This window comes from Cervus elaphus, chromosome 8 (genome assembly GCF_910594005.1).
Source record: "Cervus elaphus chromosome 8, mCerEla1.1, whole genome shotgun sequence".
NCBI lineage: Eukaryota > Metazoa > Chordata > Mammalia > Artiodactyla > Cervidae > Cervus > Cervus elaphus.
The window spans coordinates 9,765,418-9,785,003 of NC_057822.1; the positions used below are offsets into that span (position 1 = coordinate 9,765,418).

A 19,586-nucleotide genomic window follows, 5' to 3' on the forward strand; every position below is an offset into this window, starting at 1 on the left:
TCAGGGGTCAGACCGGGAAAGATGCGGCCCCTTTTTCACCCCAAAGGTGGAGGAGGTGGATGGGCACTGGATCCGGTGGGTCGAAGGACCAGCGGACCAGAAGGGTTCGGGCAGTGTCCTGACGGGGCGGGGCATGAGAAGCGGGTTCAGGGCATGCACGCCTCTGATTGGCTGTGCTGCCCTTCGCTCCGCCCCCTGTTCTATAAGACACGCGCGCGGCTCGCTCAGGGCCAGTGTGGGGGCTGCGGCTGCATCTCACCCTTGTTTGCTGCGTCCATCCTCCCCCGCGTGGGGGGAACAGCCGGTCAGACCCGCGGACCTGCCGCTGAGGGCCGCCGGGGGTGGGGGGCGGGGGATGCCGGGCTGCCGCATCAGCGCCTGCGGCCCGGGGGCCCAGGAAGGGTCGGCGGAACCAGGATCCCCGCCGCCGCCGCCGCCCCGGGAGCCCCTGTCGTGCCCTCAGCCCCCATCCCCAAGTCCGACCTTGACCCCAACCCGGGCTCAGGCCTCATCGCAGCCCGAAGCTGCCCAAGAGTCGGCGGGCTCCGCTGAGGGGCTGGAGCTGCAGCGCTGGCGCCAGGGCGCTAGCGGGGGCGCCGGGGGCCCCGGGCCGGCAGGGGGCGCGGGCGGCGGCCAGGGCGCCGCGGCGGCGGCGGGTGGCCGCGCGCTGGAGCTGGCCGAAGCGCGGCGGCGACTGCTGGAGGTGGAGGGCCGCCGGCGCCTGGTGTCGGAGCTGGAGAGCCGCGTGCTGCAGCTGCACCGCGTCTTTCTGGCGGCCGAGCTGCGCCTGGCGCACCGCGCCGAGAGCCTGGGCCGCCTGGGCGGCGGCGTGGCGCAGGCCGAGCTCTACCTGGCGGCGCACGGGCCGCGCCTCAAGAAGGGCTCGCGCCGCGGCCGCCGCGCCCGCCCGCCCGCGCTGCTCGCCTCGGCGCTGGGTCTGGGCAGCTGCGTGCCCTGGGGCGCCGGGCGCCTGCGGCGGGGCCACGGCCCGGAGCCGGAATCGCCCTTCCGCCGCAGCCCGCCCCGCGGCCCCGCCTCACCCCAGCGCTGACCTCCGGCGCCGGGACCCCTGGCCACCCCGAGAGACCACCGCCCGGGTGCCGACCGATGGACTGAGGACGCCGGCTGGGTGGAACGACGTCACCGACGCGGATGGACAGATTGGCCGACCACAGGAAGAGACAGTCGGGGGGCCGGGGGCCCAGTAAAGAAGGCGAAACCGAGGTGTGGTCTTAGCGGCTGGCGCATCCGAGGGGCGGGGCGGGGAGGCCTCCCTTCCCTAGAGCTTCTGGAGTTCGCTGGGTCCTTAAATAAAGCTGTCCACTTTCTGTTGCCGCCTCTCCCAGAACTGCTGGGGAATGAGGTAGTGGCACTAAGTCCCCGTTATAGAGTTGGACACGTTGAGGCCGCTCAGATCCCAGGAAGGGTTTGCCAGCAAACTTTTACCGGTTGGAGCAACCCCACTCTCACCTCCTCAGCGTTGCCTTTCCTGGGTCCCTTGGGGCTGTAAGAAGAGTCTTGCCCTTGAGGCCGCTACTCTCTGGCGCGCCCTTCGCAAGGCAGAATAATGAGGCTCCAGGATGGGGTGGCGGCTGGCACAGCGATGTCGCTTTGAGTTGTCTCCTAAGGCCCTATTTCCCATTTGGGGAGATGGAATCGCAGAGAGGTGAAGGATTTGCTCCCATCATACTATGCTTAGGCCCTTTCACTTCTGGGGGACAGAGGTCTTTCCTCAGGCCCTCATGCAGATTCAGTAAGAGCTGACTCAGACGACCAGGGCTGTTTGGTGACTGCCTGAAGGTTTGCAGGTTCTCCTAGGGGCTCCCAACCTGTCGCTAAGATGGCTCTGCCAGGGATGGAGCCAGGTACATCCTGTAATGGGGCCCCAGGGGAGCAGGTATGTCACCGGCTTCTAGATTCTAGAAAGTGGGGCCTTAAAGGGCCAGACCTGAAATGAGATGCACTTCCCTTCCACATGCCCTTCAGGCCCCGCTCCCCTGCTCCACTCAGCTGTGAATGGCCTGGCTGCTGCTTTGCTGCCCACCAGCTGAGCTGACTGCAGTCTCACTTGTTGGTCTGTGAACTGGGTGTCTTCACCTCCTGGAAGGTTTGTCTGGAGGTTAACACAGGGCAGAGGTCTGTCTTCTCCCATAAATCATGGAAGAATGTCTTATTCTCTTACGTCACACCTAGAAACAGGCACTGCTTTTGCTGCCGGAGCCCGGGAGCTGATCTGAAGTCCTTATTTTACAGAGTGGCAAGGTCACCTGCCAGCTAGGGACAGACCTAGGTCCTCGGGCATGTGTGTGTCCTTCTTGGTGTATCTCTCTGCTGGCCAGGGGCAGGGGCTAGGTAGAACTGGTGTCAGCTTGTCTGCCGTGTGACCTAGAACAACGGTCTCCAACCTTTTTGGTTCCAGGGATCAGTTTCTGGGAAGACAATTTTTCTACCCACTGGGGCTGGGTGGGGGTGGGGGGAGATGGTTTGGGGATGATTCAAGTGCATTACATGTATTGTACACTTTCTTTCTACTGTAATTATGGCAGCTCCACAGCAGATCATCAGTCATTAGATCCCAGAGATTGGGGACCCATGACCTAGAACAACTCCATCCCTGATATGGGCTGGTTTCCTCAGTCCCTCTCTGAACATAACTGTCCCTCCTCATGTCAGAGCTTTTGGGGGAGAAGGGGGTAGAACGAGGCAGTTAAGAGTCACGGGATTCTGGTTTAATCCTAGAGTCCTTGGGGTCAGGTACACTGCTCTGAAAGCCAGAGCCCCAGGGGCCCTCACCTATCCCTTCTCCAGCTAGCTCTTCCTCTTCCCAGGTACCAAACTTTTTCCTGGTTTCTCAGCTCACAGCCAGGCCTTCCTGAACCCATTCTTAGCTGGGGAGGGGAAGTCCAGGAGGAGGTCTCAGAGACTGAGAGCTTGGGGACCGAGAGAGCAGTGAGGGGCCCTGGCATCCTCTGGTCTGCCCAGAGAGAAATGACCTTCCAAAGCCACTTGGGTCACTTTGGGTCTAGAGGCCCAGAAAGGACAAGGACTCCCTGGAGGTGACGGTGAGGAGCTTCAGGCTGCAGTGCTGGGCTGCAGCCAGGTCTGTTTGCATGGGAGGGACTCTTGGTCCCCAGAAGCTTTTAGCTAATGGTTTAAAGTGCTCTGTGTCACCACAATTTTGCCTTTCTCTGGGATTTATTGGTAATCAGCTTTGCTCTGGTTTGGAAGAGGGGAGTGGGGTGGATAGGGAATTAGAGATGGCTCTTGCTGGAGAAAGTGGTATATGTAGGGATGGAGATTGGTCCCAGGCGCACAGGCAGCTCTGTCCCCCCCTCCACTTCCAGAAGTCTCAGGCTTCTCATTAAGGGCCTCAGCCAGGGCTCACAGTGCTCAGTGACTTAAACCCCAGCTCTTGGTTCAGTGCTCTGTTTGGGGGCGCCACAGCCCTACTACCCCTCAGCCAACAAATACAAGTCATCTTCCCACCCTTGCTTGGCCCACCCAGGATGCCTCTAGAAGGTTCCATTTTCTCTTCAATTAACAAACATTGATCTCTGCTCAGTCCAGGTGCTCAAGAAGCAGCGCTGAATCAGAGGGTCTCTGCTTTCAAGGGCTTGTGTCTCCCAACCCTCTTCTAGGCAGCCTGCCCTGGTGTTGTTGGAGGAGGGCTGTCTTCAGGCCTTCACAACTATGAAGTGAGTGAAAGTCGCTCAGTCGTGTCTGACTCTTCGTGATTCTGTGGACTCTACAGTCCATGGAATTCTCTAGGCCAGAATACTGGAGCGGATAGCCATTCCCTTCTCCAGGGGATCTTCCCAATCCAGGGATAGAACCCAGGTTTCCCACATTGCAGGCAGATTCTTTACCAGCTGAGCCACTAGGGAAGCCCCACAACTAACTCTGGCCCCTGGTTATATATTGTAGCCCCCACCCCACCCCCCATGACTTCCTAAACACTTTCTAGATGGCCCAGCCATCTAGCCCTAAGGACTGGACTGAGGACAGGCGATCCTGAGGGATCTGTGCACTGAGGACGCTGATGGCCACTAGGGAAGCTGGGATGTCAGCAAAGCGAAGGGAGGGGCGGGAAGACCAGTTTAGGGATTTAGAGGAACCTGCTCCTCTTCTGGATGAGTCTTTTCGCTCTCTTGGCTGGCCCTGGGCAAGTGTGGCGCCCCTGGGCGGCGCCACCAGAGGGCAGTGTGGGCTGCTTCCTGGGGCGTGGGGGCGTGGCCTGGAGCAGGTTCCCTCTGTCCATATCCCCGCCCCCAGCCAGCCCCTACTCCTATTGCCCGGGCATCTCAGGCGTTGAGCTTTAAGGGTCTGCCAAGAACGTGCGGGTACTGGCGGTCACTTAGAGAAAGGGCGGGCCTCTGACCTCAGAGGGTAGGTCCATCAGGAGAGACTTTCTTGGAGAGAGAGGTTGCACCTGTTGGCGGTTACCGTCTGAGTAAAAGCCCAGAGTACTCCTCCCAGATGTGTTAGACTGATAATTGATCAGAACACTCCATCTCTGCCGCCGCCACCTGGGGATCAAGGTGGCTTCCTAGAGATTAGGCTGAAGCGACAATTCGCAGCTAAGGTGCTCCAAGCCTGCAATGGGTGGTCTCTAGAAAGCTCCCTTATCCTGACAGCCAGGTCCCTCCAGGGGGTCCCAGTCTTCTCCGAGCTGAAGGAGGAGAACCTTTATCTCCTCCCCTCCTTTACATCCAGCGTGGGAGGAGGTATTTGGGAAAGCTGGGACATCCCCAGTCTATTTCTTCCTGCATTAGATCTTGACCGCACCCTGGCTAGGAGTGGTAAGGGAAGGGAATCCTTGGTTGTGGAATAATATATTAACCACCAGATCTATGCCAGGTACTGTGCTAAGCACTTTACACCCATTAGCTGTTTCAATCCTCCCAGCTACTCTGCCAACAAAGTAGGAGTTATTCCCATTTCCACAGATGAGGAAACTGAGGGTCAGGGAGGGTGAGTGACTGGCCCAAGGACATAGAACACTTAAGTCGGGGACACCTTCAACATTAGGCTATGTGGCTTTCCATTTATCAAGATATTGAGGGCTCCACATGGGTTTCTGAGCACTCGCTCTTTAAGTCTGGGTACAGGAAACCCTAGTCCTTGGTTCTGGGGAGGGATGTGATCAGACATTGGTGGCACAAGTTGCCACCCCTCCAAGGTCTGGCCACACCCCCCAAAGGCTGGCTCCCTACCTCGGTTGTCTGTGCTCTGGGGGTATGAGTCAGGCTGAGTCAGCAAGGGCAGGTCAGGGATGCTTAGGGCCTGGGTTTGCCTTGGAGGGCTTCCTCCTCCCCTGTGTACCTGGGCTGGCATGATTGGAGAGTGAAGAGCCTGGGATGGTAGAGGAGGAGGGTGACTGGCTCCATGGTGGGGCAGAAAGTGTCCTGTTACTTAGAACAAGAAAGACCTGGGATTTAGTCCTGGCCTGGAACTCAGCTTCTCAGCTGGGAGAACTTGGGCAAATGACTTCCCTTCTCTGAGTCCGTTTCTTATGTGTGTGTCTGTGTGTGTGTGCATGCGTGTGCATGTGTTTTATGGGGAGTTAGGAAATAATTTCCAAGTATTAAGTGAGAGGTGACATTAAGTGCCTAGCACACAGCGAAGGTCTGTAAATGCTCGGAGCCAACCTACCTGGCCTAGGAGAGGCTTCCAGGACAGAGCCCCCAGGCAGTGTGGGCCTTTGCTTCTCCAGAGCATCGCCATATCAGGCATCCCAGAACAGTCCCCCTTCTCCCCCCAGTGCCTTCCCCGAGGAACTCCATAAGGGGAGAGGTGGAGGAGGGGCAGGCGTTTTATCCCAGGAACATTCCATTCCAGCTGCTCAGACCAGTGGGGATCCCAGCCAAGGACAGAGGCCCAAGGGAGCTCACCCCAGGAGCCCCCACCCCTTCCAGGGCGGGAGCCAGTGGAGCCCTTTTCCAAAATATTGCCCTTGTGCCTTCTCTCCACAATGGCCTCTCTTAAGGAGGTAGATGCTGAAGGGTGTGGGTGGGGCTGGGTGGCTGTGTGTGAGAGAGAGAGGTAATGAAAGCTCTTGAAATTATTCTTTCCAGCTCCTCCCAGCTCCTCAGAGCCTCAACTCAGGATCTGACTTCTGGATTCTGCTCCTTTGCCCGGGCACCTCCTTCAGGAAGACTTCTCTAATCGACCCTGCACAACCGCAGCACCCTCCTCACCTCAAAGGAGCCCCTCACTTGACAGTGGCAAGGGGCTGGGTTCTGGGGAAGTTGCCTCTAATAGGAATTTATATATTCACGCATTTGACTCTGGCTTACATGGTACAACTGGGGATGTTACAAGTCCTTTGAGATGCAATCAGATTAACAGAGCAGCAAACCTTTCCACCGAGAAAAGGATTTCTCTTTAAAGATATCGTTACTGTTCTTAAGCAAGTCTCAGCTCAGCTAGGGCCCCCAATTTGGTAGATGCCGTTGCTGCTCAGTTGAACAGTGGTAGGAGGGCTGTTTGAGGGGAAACATTGCTCTGAACAATCCCCCAGTTTCCCTCGCCCACCATCCCTGCCCTGTGTGGGTGCCTGCCTGCAGCCCCTCAGAAAGATAATGGGCTGCTGGCTCCCAGGGGACACACCTCTTTCTCAGGAAGAGGGGTTGACCACATAAAAATAATAAGTTTTAAATGAAAGATTAAATTGATTCAAATTAACTTGATTCAAATATCTTGATGGTAGACGGAAGGGGGCCACATGGACTCACACCTAACCCAGAACTTGTAGAATTCCACAAAATGATCGCATATGGAGTCAGTTCCCTGTTGTGTACATTCAGGAAGAATAAACCTCAGTGAATGTGAGACAAGCATGCGTGGTTTTGAGGTTTACTCTGTGAGTGCCCGCACCACCTTTCCTTTCTGCGTGCCTGTCAGGGCTCTTTAAGTGGGCAGTTCCTTGAGCAGCTTCTGTTTAGTTTCGTTTGGCAGTCTGGGCCTGTTGACAGATTTGCAGACTGACTTCTCCCTTGACTTGACTCCCAGCTGAACCTCTCCAGGAAGTCTTCCTCAATGAAGGATGTGATGAGGAAGCTCAGGGATGGGATGCCCGCATGGGACAAAGGGATGCGAGTGTGATGACATGGCAGCAGGGTGATCTGTGGGGAACTGCGTGTGACTGTGCTGGTGAATGGATGGACCCATGGACCGTGGGGATGGACCCCACAGTCAGGGTCCCATTGGAGACGGGGCACACTCAAACTCGGGAGAGATTTTAAAAGGGACTATTCCTGGGACTTCCCTGGTGGTCCTGTGGCTAAGACTCCGAGCACCCAATGCCGGGGACCCAGGTTCTATCCCTGGTGGGGGAACTAGATCCCCACATGCTGCATCTGAGAGTTCACATGCCACAACTAAAGATCCTGCTGCAATGAAGATCGAAGGTCCTGGGATCTGCGACTAAGACCCAGATCAGCCAAATAAATAGAATTTTTTTTTTAAGAGACTATTTCCAAAGCTGCGGGCTAGGCTTAAGAGACTAACAAGGTACTGCAATTATCTGTGGGGCTAGCAACAGACAGAAGCCTTTACAACCCCTGGGCCTGAAGGCGTAAAGAGGGGAGGGGGAGGCAAGGCCTTCGGGACCTGGAGAGTGAGCTGTGTGGAGAGGGATCCTGACAGGAGCAGGGGCCTTTGTCTGAGCAATGTAGGCAACCACTGAGACCTGATGGGAAGGGAGCAGGGAAAGAAACACCCCATTCTCCTCCTCCCTCCAGTATCTCCTGCTGGGGACTCTCATTGGCTGAACCCAACAGAGAGGCAGGGAACAAGGGAGCCATTGATGCACAGTTCATAGAGGTCAGCCTCCCAGGGGCACAGAGCATGAAGGAGGGCAGAGAGTGGGACTGGAAGGGCCAACACGTCCAGCAGCTGCCTGGGGGCCTATCTTTCATTCCCCAAAGTTCACAACAAGGCAGTTCCCGCTCTGGAGCTCCCCTACCCACTGCACGTCTTGGGGGGAAATGGACTGTTGCTTGGAGAGGGGAAGGGGCATGGGTCTTTTCTTCCCTCAGTCTTCCCCTTCTCTGGCTCTTAGTTCTTGATTCTTTCCTGTCCTGGCATCTTAGATGGCTACAGGGATTGTCCACCAGAGAACAATGCCAGCCACTGAGTCAGTGTTTTTCTCACACCCGGAAACACTACACCTCCCCCAAACACACCCACAGTCATGCCCCTGTGGGGCATGGCCTCTGACACTGTCACCACAAGCCATATCTGGTGTTACGGTTGCATCAAGAAAAGGTACAAGCGGGCACAACTGCTACACTCTGCCATCATTGTCAAACAGCCAAGTCACAGGAATGCAAGCTTTTTTTCTGTCACATGCCAAACGTGCCATGTCACATGTATGTATAGGAGACATACTGTCATGCCCAACCCCGTGAAACCAGAGGGTAGGGGCAGGATGGTGCAGGGGTTAACAGCAATGGCCCACACACCTGTCTGGCATCAGTTTTCTTGTCTGTAAAATGGAAATACTTGTTCTCCCCTCGTGGAGTTGTTGTCAGGGTGCATTGGGATGCTGTGACTGGGGAGACCTCAGCGTGGCGCCCAGTCTGGGGGAGAGCTCTCCAGAAGTGGTAGCTGTTAGCGGGAAACTCCCGTCTCCCACTTCTCTTGGGGAGCACACAGACCTGCACAGGGTGAGCCGGGCAGCCTCAGGTGCACGTGCCCTTCCCCAGACACGCCTGCCAGGAGCACGTGACGAGTCCCCTCCACCCGGAAGGCTCTTTCCCCAGACATCCGCATGGTTTGCTCCCCATTGTCTTTGTTCAATCAGATTGTTGCCCTTTCAAGGAGGCACACCCTTTTTAAAATTGCACACCTCAGCACTTCCAATCCCTTACCCAGCTATGTATATTCTTAGGCATCGCTGACCTTCTAAGACTATATAATTTAGTTTATTTTCTATCTTTCCCATTCGAATGTGATCTTCACAAGGGTAGGGATGTTGGTCTTTGTTTACTGTTGTGTCTCCACCCCCTGGAGGGGTAGCCAGCACACGTGGGCGGAATCCAGTGCACACACACATGTGCTATGGATTTCTGGCTCTCTCCCCTCTGAAACAAGCACATGCAGGTGAATCCCACTCCCCACCCCAAGAAGTTAAGCCTCTGGGCTTACACTGTGAGCTTCCCCCTCACACCCCAAAGCAGGAGCTGGGACAAATTTAGTAACTCCTATCCTAGGACCCTAGTTGGGTGGGCAGGGCCAGGGTAGGGTGGGAGGCTGCTTTTAGTCACCAAGCAAAGACAGCCTTTCCACTCATCCTTCTAGCCATTCATTCTGAGCCCAGCAGGGACGCACCGAGCAGGTGAGATGACTGGACTCAACCAGGTGACCTGGGGCCTCCTCTGCGGCCTTGTTTTCTCCACTCTGACTGGAACCATAAAAGCCAGCACTTCAGAGGCCACTAATGAGCCTCAATATGTTAAGAACATTGCACTCCCTGGATCAAAGAGGCTGGGTAAACAGTAGGCAGCGTCCAGGCCTGTGACTGGCTGATGCCCTGAGGGAACACCTCCCTAAGAGCTTGTGGCTGGTGGCAGGCACTCCCAGGCAGCCAGGCATGTCCCAACTGGGTTTGGAAAGGAGAGTCCTTGCCCCTCTAGGGGACTTGCTTAGAGCAAGGCATCCCCACACCAGCACTTGGGGATATGAGAGGGAGGAGACAGCAAGGAGGTCAAATCAGTCAATTCTAAAGGAAATCAGCCCTGAATATTCATTAGAAGGACTGATGCTGAATCTACAATATTTTGGCTACTTGATGCAAAGACCCGACTTATTGGAAAGACCCTGATGATGGGAAAGATTGAGGGCAGGAGAAGGGGACGGCAGAGGATGAGATGGTGGGATGGCATCATTGACTCAGTGGACATGAGTTTGTGCAAACTCTGGGAGACAGTGGACTGGGAAGCCTGGTGTGTTTCAATGAGGTTGCAAAGAGTCGGACATGACTTAGCGACTGAACGACAACTCCCAGTGGGGAGGCCAAACCTGGGCTCTGGCTTTAGAGGTGCCAGAAGCACCCCCTAGCCCCAGCTGCCACATATAGAGGGAGGGTCTCTAGTCCAGATTCCCCCTCCTTGTTCACCTGCTTCCTGGGGAGGGTTGGGGAAGGTTGAGCAGAGATGGAGTCAAGCAGCCCTGAGCATTGGAGTATGAGGCCAGGTTCAGGGTCATCAGGACTCCAGGTAGGAAATACTGAAATATCTGCTTTTTAGCAAGAGATTTGCTGAAGTGATGTGCAGGGGCAAGTCACAGGTGTAGACAGAGGCTTGTAGCACAACCACCAAGCTGGGGAAGGAGGGGCATTCCCTAACCACCGCCCAGGACTCAGACCCCATCCCCCAAAGTCCCCTCCCACAATACAAGCCTGACTCAGGCTGTGCGAGAGGCAGTCTCGGACCCCACAGCCATGAAAGGTCCTTCTCCTAGGAGAAAGCATGGTGCTAGGCTGAGTGTGGACAATCTTTATTGGCAGGTGTTAAAAGTGCAAAATAGTAACAAATCCAGAGGGATGGGAAGGGAGGTGGGGTATACCTCTCTTTTTCCTTGTGAGGACCCTGTAACCAGGCCAGTAGGGTGGGATCACTTGACTGTGGCTACATTGGACCCAGCACCTTCTAGAAAACAAGCTCCCAGGCAGGAGGGCTCCTCACCGCGTGGGGGAAGGGAGAAGCACCCCGACAGGAGCATGGCTTGTGTTCCACCCCAGGCTGCTTGGTTCCTGCCCACGGCGCACCTAGACAGCTTGGGGTAGGGGTGTTAGGGGGCTGCGCTAAACTTATCCCTCTGCAAACCTAGGCATCTGCCTCAGCTTCCCTCCTCCTAGTTAGTGGTTCAGCCCAACTCAAAGTGAGTGATTCCCATATCATAACAATATTTTAGCCATTGCATGGGCTGCAGGCTCTTAGAGGCTGCTGGTTTCACTGAGGGCTGGCCCTAGCCAGAAAGACCCTTTCTAGGCCACAGACATCAGCCTGAGATGATGGGCCTTGAGGCTACCATCCCAAACATTCTTTGTCTCTTCCTAAAGGCAGTTGACCCTCAAGATGAATTACCCCGGCACCCACAATTATGCTGCTCCAAAAGGGTGGTGCAAATAACCAACAAGTCCATTTACGCAGAACCCCGGCTTGGCCTTCAGTCCACAGGGGCCCTCCCTCGGGGGGAGAAATCTGGTCTGTTCAGTCTGAGGCCCGACCCTGCAGCAGTGTTGGGCCCCCTAGCCCCGGCTGCCTGTCTCTGGCGGGGTCCTCCCCGCCCTCCTGGAGGCCCCACTCCATCCGGGGCGGCTGAGTCCTTGCCGGCCAGGGTCCGAGTCAGTTACAGGGCAGCCAGGTGGGATAGGAGGCGTGGGCCCGGGCCAGCAGAGGTTGCACGGGGGTCACGTAGTAACTGATGGTGGTGGCGGGCACCACCCCGTCGGGGATCGCGGGGCAGCGCCAGGCCAGGGCGGCCGCGGCCGCCGGGCCCTGCTCGGCCAGCGCCTGGAGCGCCAGCGCGGCGATGAGGTCCAGCGTCTGGCGGCGCTCGTGGTTCATGAGGCACACGGTGCTCTCGTTGACCACCCGGTGCAGCGTCACCAGGCAGGCGTAGCGGCGCGCCGCGTCGGCCCCGCTGAAGTGGGCCTCGAGGTAGCGCTCCAGCGTGCGCCGCTGCTCCGCCAGGTCGGGGAAGTCGATGAAGAAGCGGGAACACATGTAGCGCTGCAGGGCGCCCACGTCGGTGCTGGGCCGCGGCCGGAAGCCCCGCACCAGCAGGTGGCAGTACTTGAGGAGGCCGCCCCCGCGGATCTCTTCCGGGCTGCGCGTGGCGATGACGCGGTGCCGCAGGTGGTCCAGGGCCTCGGCGAAGTCCCCGTACAGGCTCTCGCCGGTCACCGACGGGTGGAAGGCCTCCGACATGGGCGTGGGCGAGCACTGGCCGAAGAGCAGCAGGGAGTCCAGGAGGATCTGGAACGAGTCGACGCTGAACTCGAACTGGCGCCTGACCGAGTCCACGAACTTGAGCTCCACGTTCTTGCCGCTCTTGTTGGACAGCGAGATGAGGCTCCAGCGGTCTGCGTCGGTGCACACTTTCACCAGCTTCTGCACGTAAGCCTCCTTGAGGGTCAACGGCGTGATCTTGGCCCGGCTCACGCCGGCCGGCAGGAAGTCCAGCAAGCAGGCCAGCACCACCTCCTTGGTCAGCTGGAAGGACGCCTCGCTTCGCAGGTCCACGCGGAACACCAGATCCAGGTCCTTATAACCCAGGCCGCTCTCGGGGTGCAGCACGTGGCTGGCGGCCGAGCCGTGCAGCCGCACGCCGTGCACCCGCAGCCCCTGCTCCTCCAGGCTGCTGCGGACGACCTGCAGGGGGGCCGGCCGGAGGGAGAATTGTCAGCGACCTGGGTTCTGGGGGGGTCCGCTATGGGTTTCCATGCAATAACCACAGTGACATCAATCACTGTTGACCACTTACCAGCTGGTTTGCCTTTGGAAAGTCATTTCATTCTCTAAACCTGTATTTCCTAATCTGGAGAGTGGCCCCTTTGGAGGAATGACTCAGAACAGCAATAATGATAACACATAGGTGCATGGAATTTACTAAATGCCAGGTCTTGATCTAGGCACTTTATGCATTAGGATACAAACTCACACAATTCTTACAGTAACTCTATTTGGAAGGTACTCTAACTCCCACCCTACAGATGGGGAACTGGAAGGACAGGGGGGCCACGTAATTTGCCCAAAGTCACACAGTCGGTGAATGCAGAGCTGGGAATTAAACTCTAGTTCATGTCTCAACCACTACGCTATTCCACCTCTCTAAAACTGCAAGTAAAGCAGTTTTGTGCCAGGCCTGATGCAAACTGCTCAAATGTGTTGGGAATGTAATTGGCAGTTCACATACATTACTTCCCTTACCCTCATAATAATCCCAATTTTTATGTATTATTATCCCAATTTACAGGTGGGGGACCTGAGGCACAGAAAAATCATGTCCAAAGTCATAGAGTAGTCAGGCTGAGACCAGAACCCAGGTCAGTTGAATTCTCAAGTCCATGCACGCTCTTTTGATTATGACACACTCGTTTATCTTTACAAGGACCCAGCAAAGCAAATATTAGACTCATTTTTACAGATGAAGAAACTGAGGCTTCTAGTAGTAGAACACTTAAGGTTCAGAGGAGAGGCCATTCAGAAATGGCAGGGCTGGAAGTTAAAACCCAGACTCTTTCTGCTCTTGGGCAGGGGGGTGGGTCAAAATCTCAGGAAGCCTTCTGAGCCAGAAAGGAAAGTGCAGTTGCTCAGTCATGTCCAACTCTTTGCAACCCCATGGACTGTAGCCTACCAGGCTCCTCCGTCCATGGGATTTTCCCAGGCAAGGGTACTGGAGTGGGTTGCCATTTCCTTCTCCAGGGGATCTTCCCAACCCAGGGATCGAACCTGGGTCTCCCACATTGTAGGCAGATGCTTTACGGTCTGAGCCACCAGGGAAGTGAGCCAAGTGGAAAGAATGTAGCAGACCCCATCCGCTGACACAGGAACGTGACAGGGAAACCTGTGTCATCTTGAATCTGTTCCTCCAGCAGAGGCGTCTCCCTGGGCCTAGCACCAGGGAGGGGAGAAGAGAGGAGCTGGGATCCGACATTGTTTTCTCAGTAGCCCAGAGTACTTCACACACAGAAAGTGACCAGGCAGCATTCCTACCCTGAGCGATTCTGCAACCCCGCCTTGCTGCCAAGTCAGCTTCAGGCCCGGCTGCTCTGCTGGCCTCCCAGGGAATTACTGCAAAGAATGCACCTAAGTGCTGAGGAGGCAAGCTGCAGTGGGGCAATCTGAGGCGGGCGGCTCCCTCCAAGAAGCTTCCTGGAGGAGGCCCCTGACTAGGGGAAGGTATTATCCTGGCCATCAGGAACCTGGGGGGCCAGGCATTGGGCCTTCTCACCAGAACCTATGAGGGGTTAGATCTTTAACATCTCCAGGTTATAGATGGGGAAACTGAGGAGTGAATTACCTACACAGGATCACCCAGGGGTGATATAGTCACTAAGTCGTGTCTGACTCTTGTGACCTCATAGACTGTAACCTGTCAGGCACCTCTGTCCTTGGGATTTTCAGGCAAGAATGCTGGAGTGGGTTGCCATCACCCAGAGGGGCCTTCAGATTCACTTATGGCTGACTTCCAATCCTATCTGCTTTCTACCGCATTACTAATCCAGGGTTTGGAAGGAGCAGAGACCAGAAACTAGGGCTCTAATCTGCTCTCCATTTCAGAGTTTCAAAGTGAGAGCAACCCTCCAGTAACTGAAGCCCAGGGCCAGAGTAGCTAGGGAGCAGGAAGGTGGGGCTGGCAGAAGCCTTGACCAGGCAGATAGGGGAGGCTGGAGTAAGGGACCAGCCTGTGGGACTATTTTCCCGCACTCTGGCAGCTGTGCCCATGTAGGCCAAGGGGAGGACCGGGCCAGAGACCTTGTCCCAAGGATCCTGGCAGAGCTGCAGCACTGGCCAGCCCCCTCCCCAAGTCCCATTAGAGCTGACTGAGCCTTACTCAGTGCCAGCTCCTGCTCCAGGCTGATGCCCACCCCAGGGCATGGCATCTGGCCTGGTGAGTAGGTAGGAGTACCCTTGTTAAAACTCCTGCGTCAGGCCATGGGGTTGGCTGTGTCAGCCAGCCAGCGGCTGTTGTCTGGTTCCCAGGTGTGACTGCAGCCAACTTGGCAGGCAGTCCCAGATACTGCCACACCCAAGGACTGCAGGGCAGCTTGGAGCCTCCTGAATCAGACTTTCCAGCCACGGACGGGGCAATGGCTGCACCCTCCTTGCCCTCGTGCCAAGGCCCTCCCCCAAACCACTCTGCTCCCAGACTGCTGCTGAGACCTGCAGTGAGACCATAGGTGCTTTCAGCCAGCAGGCTTACAAAACTTGAGTCTGGAGCCACCTAAGGCAGGCCCTTTGGCTGCAGCTGGAGAGATCAGAGACTAATTCAATCCTCTAAATCTAGAGAGGGCAGAGGACTTGTTTAGGGTCACACAGTCAATAAGTGGCTGAACTTAAGTCAGTTCTCCCAGAACTGTTTGTGGGTGGGGTGGGGGTGGGGGCCTCCTACAGGAGAGTAGTTTCCTCTAGCCCAGGTACAAGCAGGAATCGTATCTCTAAATGCCCAGATTACTGCTGTAGGCAAGGCTTGTGGGGGGGGCAGAGAGGGAGAAAGTTTCCAATTCTTGAACCATGGGACAACTCAGCACAGGTGAGAAGCCCAAGGTCAACAAACCAGCATCTCCCACCACATACACACAAACAGTACCCCCTGCCCGACCACCCCCCTCCCCCCACCATACACATACACACACACATCCCAATAGCTTGTGAAGCTGCCAGCTACAAATTCCTGCCAGAAGATGGACTTTCTTCCCTGTGGAGGCATTTGTACCGGCCAGGTAAAGGACCCTTTGGATTCTGGAAGCAGAAGGGGCAACGGAGAGCAGTTCAACCCATCCCCATTGAACAGATAGGGACACTGGGCTTCCCAGGGGCACTACTGGTGAAGAACCCACCTGCCAATGCAGGAGATGTAAGAGACGCAGGTTTGATCCCTGGGTTGGGAAGATTCCCCAGGAAGAGAGCATGGCAACCCACTCCAGTATTCTTGTTTGGAGAATCCCATGGACAGAGGAGCTTGGTGGGCTACATAGGGTTCCACAGAGTCAGACTTTGTCTCCAAGTCTCTAAGTCCAAGTCTCTAAGTCCTCCTCCCCCCCACAGCCGGCAGCTCTCTGTTCTGTATATTTCTGACCCTAGTCTAGGAGACATTGTACTATTATCACATTGTAGAGTCAGCTCCTATTGACCTGCAGCCTTCCCCACCTGGATGAGAGTAGCTGGAAAGCCAGGGGGCTGGGTCTCAGTCACATCTGTACCCCTGCTGTCCTTAACAGGGCTTGGCACAGAGAACATACCAGTAAAGGCAGTTTGGACCATGCTGACAGGGGCAGGGACTTCCCCTTAGGCCACCCCATGGTCCCTGCAGAGGAGAACTGCCACACTAGGTTCATGCCTGAGATAATAGTCCTGGGGATACAGCATTTGGGGCCCCAAATTTGACCTGACTGTCAAGGAGGAGAAAAACCTCAACTGGTTCCTAATTGCCCCATGACAGCAGGGCAGCCCAGGAATGCCTCGCCACTGATGACTCAACCCTAGGGAATCTGCCCCCACCCCCTCCCATTCCTTGAGAGGGAGGGAGAGGTAATCCCCCAGCAAGCAACCTTCCCCCTCTGTGGAAGCTAAGACAGAAGAGCCAGGGATGGGGGGTGGTCTGCTTTACCTGCCTTGTATGTCTACTTCCCCATCTGGTGCCAGGAATATGCAGGAATTGCAGCTAGATTTTCTGGTTTCTTCTAACTGCTAAGACCTACAAATTGAGTCTTGGGAACTTGGGAAGTCTTGGGAAGAAATGGGAAAGCCTTGAACTTGCAGTAACCAGCTCCTGGGAAGACCAAAGATTCTCTGGGTCTTTGGAAAGACCCAGATCTTTGGAAAACCAAAGATTTCACCTCTAGGAAATCTTATGGCGCTCACGACCCCTCTTGGGACCTCAGCTTCCCCAGCTATAAAATGGGTACAGTAATTACCATATTAGTATTTCAGAGCATGACAGTGCCTGGGCTGTATAGGTGAAAGAACAATTTTAGGGTTGTTGAGGGCCAGGTAAGGGGAAGAGGGAGTCTGTGAAAGAGGAAAGGAGTTGCCAGAATTCTCTTCTCCTCAGGAGAGAGATGGGGCTTGGGGCCAGAGACTCAACCCTCATTCCCAATCTTGGGAAAGGAAAGAAACAGCTAAACTGGACACCTGATGTTGCTCCCCCAGCACACAGCCATCAGGTGCCTCGTGTAATCTCTTCCTGCCACACAACCCCGTTTGAGAGGGAGTCCTAGCTGGAATTTCTCAGCTTTCTGGAGGGGGCTCTTGAGCTGTGGGCTGTGGGAGCAGAGAACAGACAGAATCTGCTTCTAGAATCTAGAGAGAGGTAAAGGGTTGAGCATGAGACCTGGGGATGACGATTTGGAGATGAAAAGAACTATTTCAGGCTCAAGCGTGCAAAGCTACCCACCCAGGGCTGCTTGGCATCTCCTGTCCTTGCAGACCGGGCTGTTCTTCCTCCCAGACCAGGTCCCTCCCCACTTCCCGCCCCCTCCAGCCAGGACCTAGGTGAATGGTCCTAGGGCCATCCGGGCTCCTCAAGGGGCTGGGGACGGGAAAGTCAAGTGGGGAAAGAAGATTATGAGGTGCGGGGGTAGTAAGATGTGGACTCCCATCAAGGTTGCGCGATTTTTGCCTTGTCCTTCCCCGAGCCTTGTTTTCCCAGCTGTCCAGCAAATCGAACAGACTCCGGGAACCTCCCAGCCACGAGAGCTTCAGGATGGAGACCCCCTATCCACCGCCCAGTGCCTCTCACCTGCACGATCTCCCGGGGCTGCACGCTCAGCGTGGGGAAGTTGCCGCGCCCGTGAATGGGAATCGGCTCGCTCAGGAGCGCATCCAGCCTTTTCACCTGCGGCCAGCTCAACCCGCTCAGGTGCTGTCCGAGGGAGGCCGATGAGGCCTCCGAGTCAGGGCCGCCGCCTGCCGGGGCGGCCTTAGCCACCGCCGCGGCCGCAGCCGTCCCCACCTGTGCAGCCGCCCGGTCCCGGCCCTCCGTTCCGCTCTCCGACGGCATCATTAGCCCGGCCCCGGGGCCCCGACGGCAGAAACCGGGGGGCGATTAAGGGGAGGAGGGCAGGGAGAGCGGCTGGGCCCCGGACAACGCGGAGGACGCAGGGACCGGACAGCAGCGACGGCGAGGCAAACCCAGGGCACACCTCCGACGGCGACGACCAACCGACCCTAAAGCTTGTTGCCCGGGGCCCAGCAGACTCTTATAGGCCGCGGGCGACACGCCCATTGGTTCGGACTGCTGTCACCCGCGGGAACCGCCCCGCCTCTCGACGCGCCTGCCATTGGTCAGCAAAGCTTTGCACGTGAGTCACTGGTCGCCAGGAGGATTCCGATTGGCTGGATGGCACGCCCCTGCCCGCCCTCCAGCTCCGGCTTAATTCCCTCCTTTGGTCCTTAAAGAACTTCTGTTCGCGGTGATTGGCTCGGGCGGAAGGCACGTCCTGGATTTAAAGGGACTGCGCCCTCCAGAGGCAGACGAGAAGGAAGTGACCTGTGAAGTTTGTAGCGGAATTGGACCACTAAGGTGTTTTTTTTTTTTTTTTTTGCACTGGAAGGAATTTAGAAATCATTGGGCCTGGTCCTAGTCATCCACTATTTTCAGAAGCCCAGAGAGATTGTGCCAATTGTTCAACTTAACACAGTGCTCCTCCTGCTCTCAGGCAATCTTCCGGAGTTGAGAAAAGGTGACAAACTTCTATACGAGGTAGATACTTTGTAATGTACTCTCCCGAGCACACCTCTACCTGGCTAGCGTTAATGTTTTGGTTTATGCTCCTGCTCAGTCGCTTCAGTTGTGTCCGACTCTTTGCTACTCTATGGACTGTAGTCCAGGCTCCTCCGTCCATGTGACTCTCCAGGCAAGATATTCAATGGAGTGGGTTTCCATGCCCTCCGCCAGGGGATCTTCCGGACCCAGGGATCGAACCTATGTCTCCCGTGTCTCCTGATTTGTAGGCGGGAAGCCTACCTGAGCCACCTGGGAAGCCCCATGTTTTGGTTTAGGGATGAGGAAACCTGCTCAGAGAAGGGGCTTGACTGTCTCAAGGTCACACACCAAGTGAGACAGGCCCTGGTGTTGAACCCGCACTAGAGAGTCTGTGAGCACCTGCTCTTCCCACTACACTTGCTCAGACTCAGGGCCATCACAGGGCTGGAGGTTGGAGGGAAGCTGGAACTGGAGTGTTGGTCTTCTGGCAGCAGCTTCCTGGGCAGCAGGTGGAAATCCTTCCTACCAGCCTCTTAGCTTCTCAGGTCCTGTGTGTCCTTGGGCAAGTCCCTAAATCTCTCTAAATCAGTTTCCTCATCTGCTCCAGAGAAGGGGCTCAATAAATATTTTTTAAAAATTTGGTTTGGTTATTTATAGTTGGCAAAACATATTCATATGTTCTATTGAAATAATATATTTACATGTTTTTCTCTCCCACTTTACAGAGCCTAGTGGGATGAGGCTTATTGTTATCATGTTTAATCTTTTCTTATTTTAAATATAGGTGCTGGTGGCAAAATTCTAGAAATTGTGTCTGATTCATCTCTGCAATATTCTCTCTTTTTAAAAAATACTTATTTATTTGGCTGTGGCATGTGGAATCTTTAGTTGCAGCATATAGGATCTAGTTGTCCAACCAGAGATCGAACCCAGGTCTTCTGCATTGGGAGTGCAGAATCTTAGCCATTGGATCACCAGGGAAATCCTTGCAGTATTCTCTTTTAAATTAAACATCATTCTTCTAGCAATTCTTTAAATATAATTCTCTTAACACCCCCATTCTGTAAGGTAGGCTGGGCAAGAGCAATGTGTCCAATGAACAGAGAAACCAAGACCTAGAAATAGTAAACGACATTCCAAGGTCACCA

General features: G+C 55.6%; 2 protein-coding genes across 2 annotated transcripts; one reads left to right on the top strand and one right to left on the bottom strand.

The window, feature by feature from the left end:
• The first annotated feature begins 209 nt into the window (after window positions 1–209).
• On the top strand, window positions 210–6,839 carry TRNP1 (TMF1 regulated nuclear protein 1). Its single transcript, XM_043909383.1, has 2 exons — window positions 210–1,224; window positions 6,075–6,839. The coding sequence occupies exon 1, from the start codon at window positions 356–358 to the stop codon at window positions 1,049–1,051; it is 696 nt and encodes a 231-aa protein (XP_043765318.1). The 5' UTR covers window positions 210–355; the 3' UTR covers window positions 1,052–1,224; window positions 6,075–6,839.
• Window positions 6,840–10,484: 3,645 nt separating this feature from the next.
• TENT5B (terminal nucleotidyltransferase 5B) lies at window positions 10,485–17,904 on the bottom strand. Its single transcript, XM_043909384.1, has 2 exons — window positions 17,473–17,904; window positions 10,485–12,380 (listed from the first exon to the last, which is right to left on the bottom strand). Exons 1-2 carry the CDS (start codon window positions 17,734–17,736, stop codon window positions 11,352–11,354), a joined length of 1,293 nt encoding a protein of 430 aa, XP_043765319.1. The 5' UTR covers window positions 17,737–17,904; the 3' UTR covers window positions 10,485–11,351.
• Between the last annotated feature and the right edge of the window lie 1,682 nt (window positions 17,905–19,586).

Bases quoted from the DNA above. Each gene is read 5' to 3' on its own strand.
- TRNP1 (XM_043909383.1), top strand. From the start codon at position 356: ATGCCGGGCTGCCGCATCAGCGCCTGCGGCCCGGGGGCCCAGGAAGGG.
- TENT5B (XM_043909384.1), bottom strand. From the start codon at position 17,736: ATGATGCCGTCGGAGAGCGGAACGGAGGGCCGGGACCGGGCGGCTGCA. The intron at 12,381-17,472 runs GTGAGAGGCACT...GCCCCCCTGCAG, and splicing joins AGCCCCGGGAGATCGTGCAG to GTCGTCCGCAGCAGCCTGGA.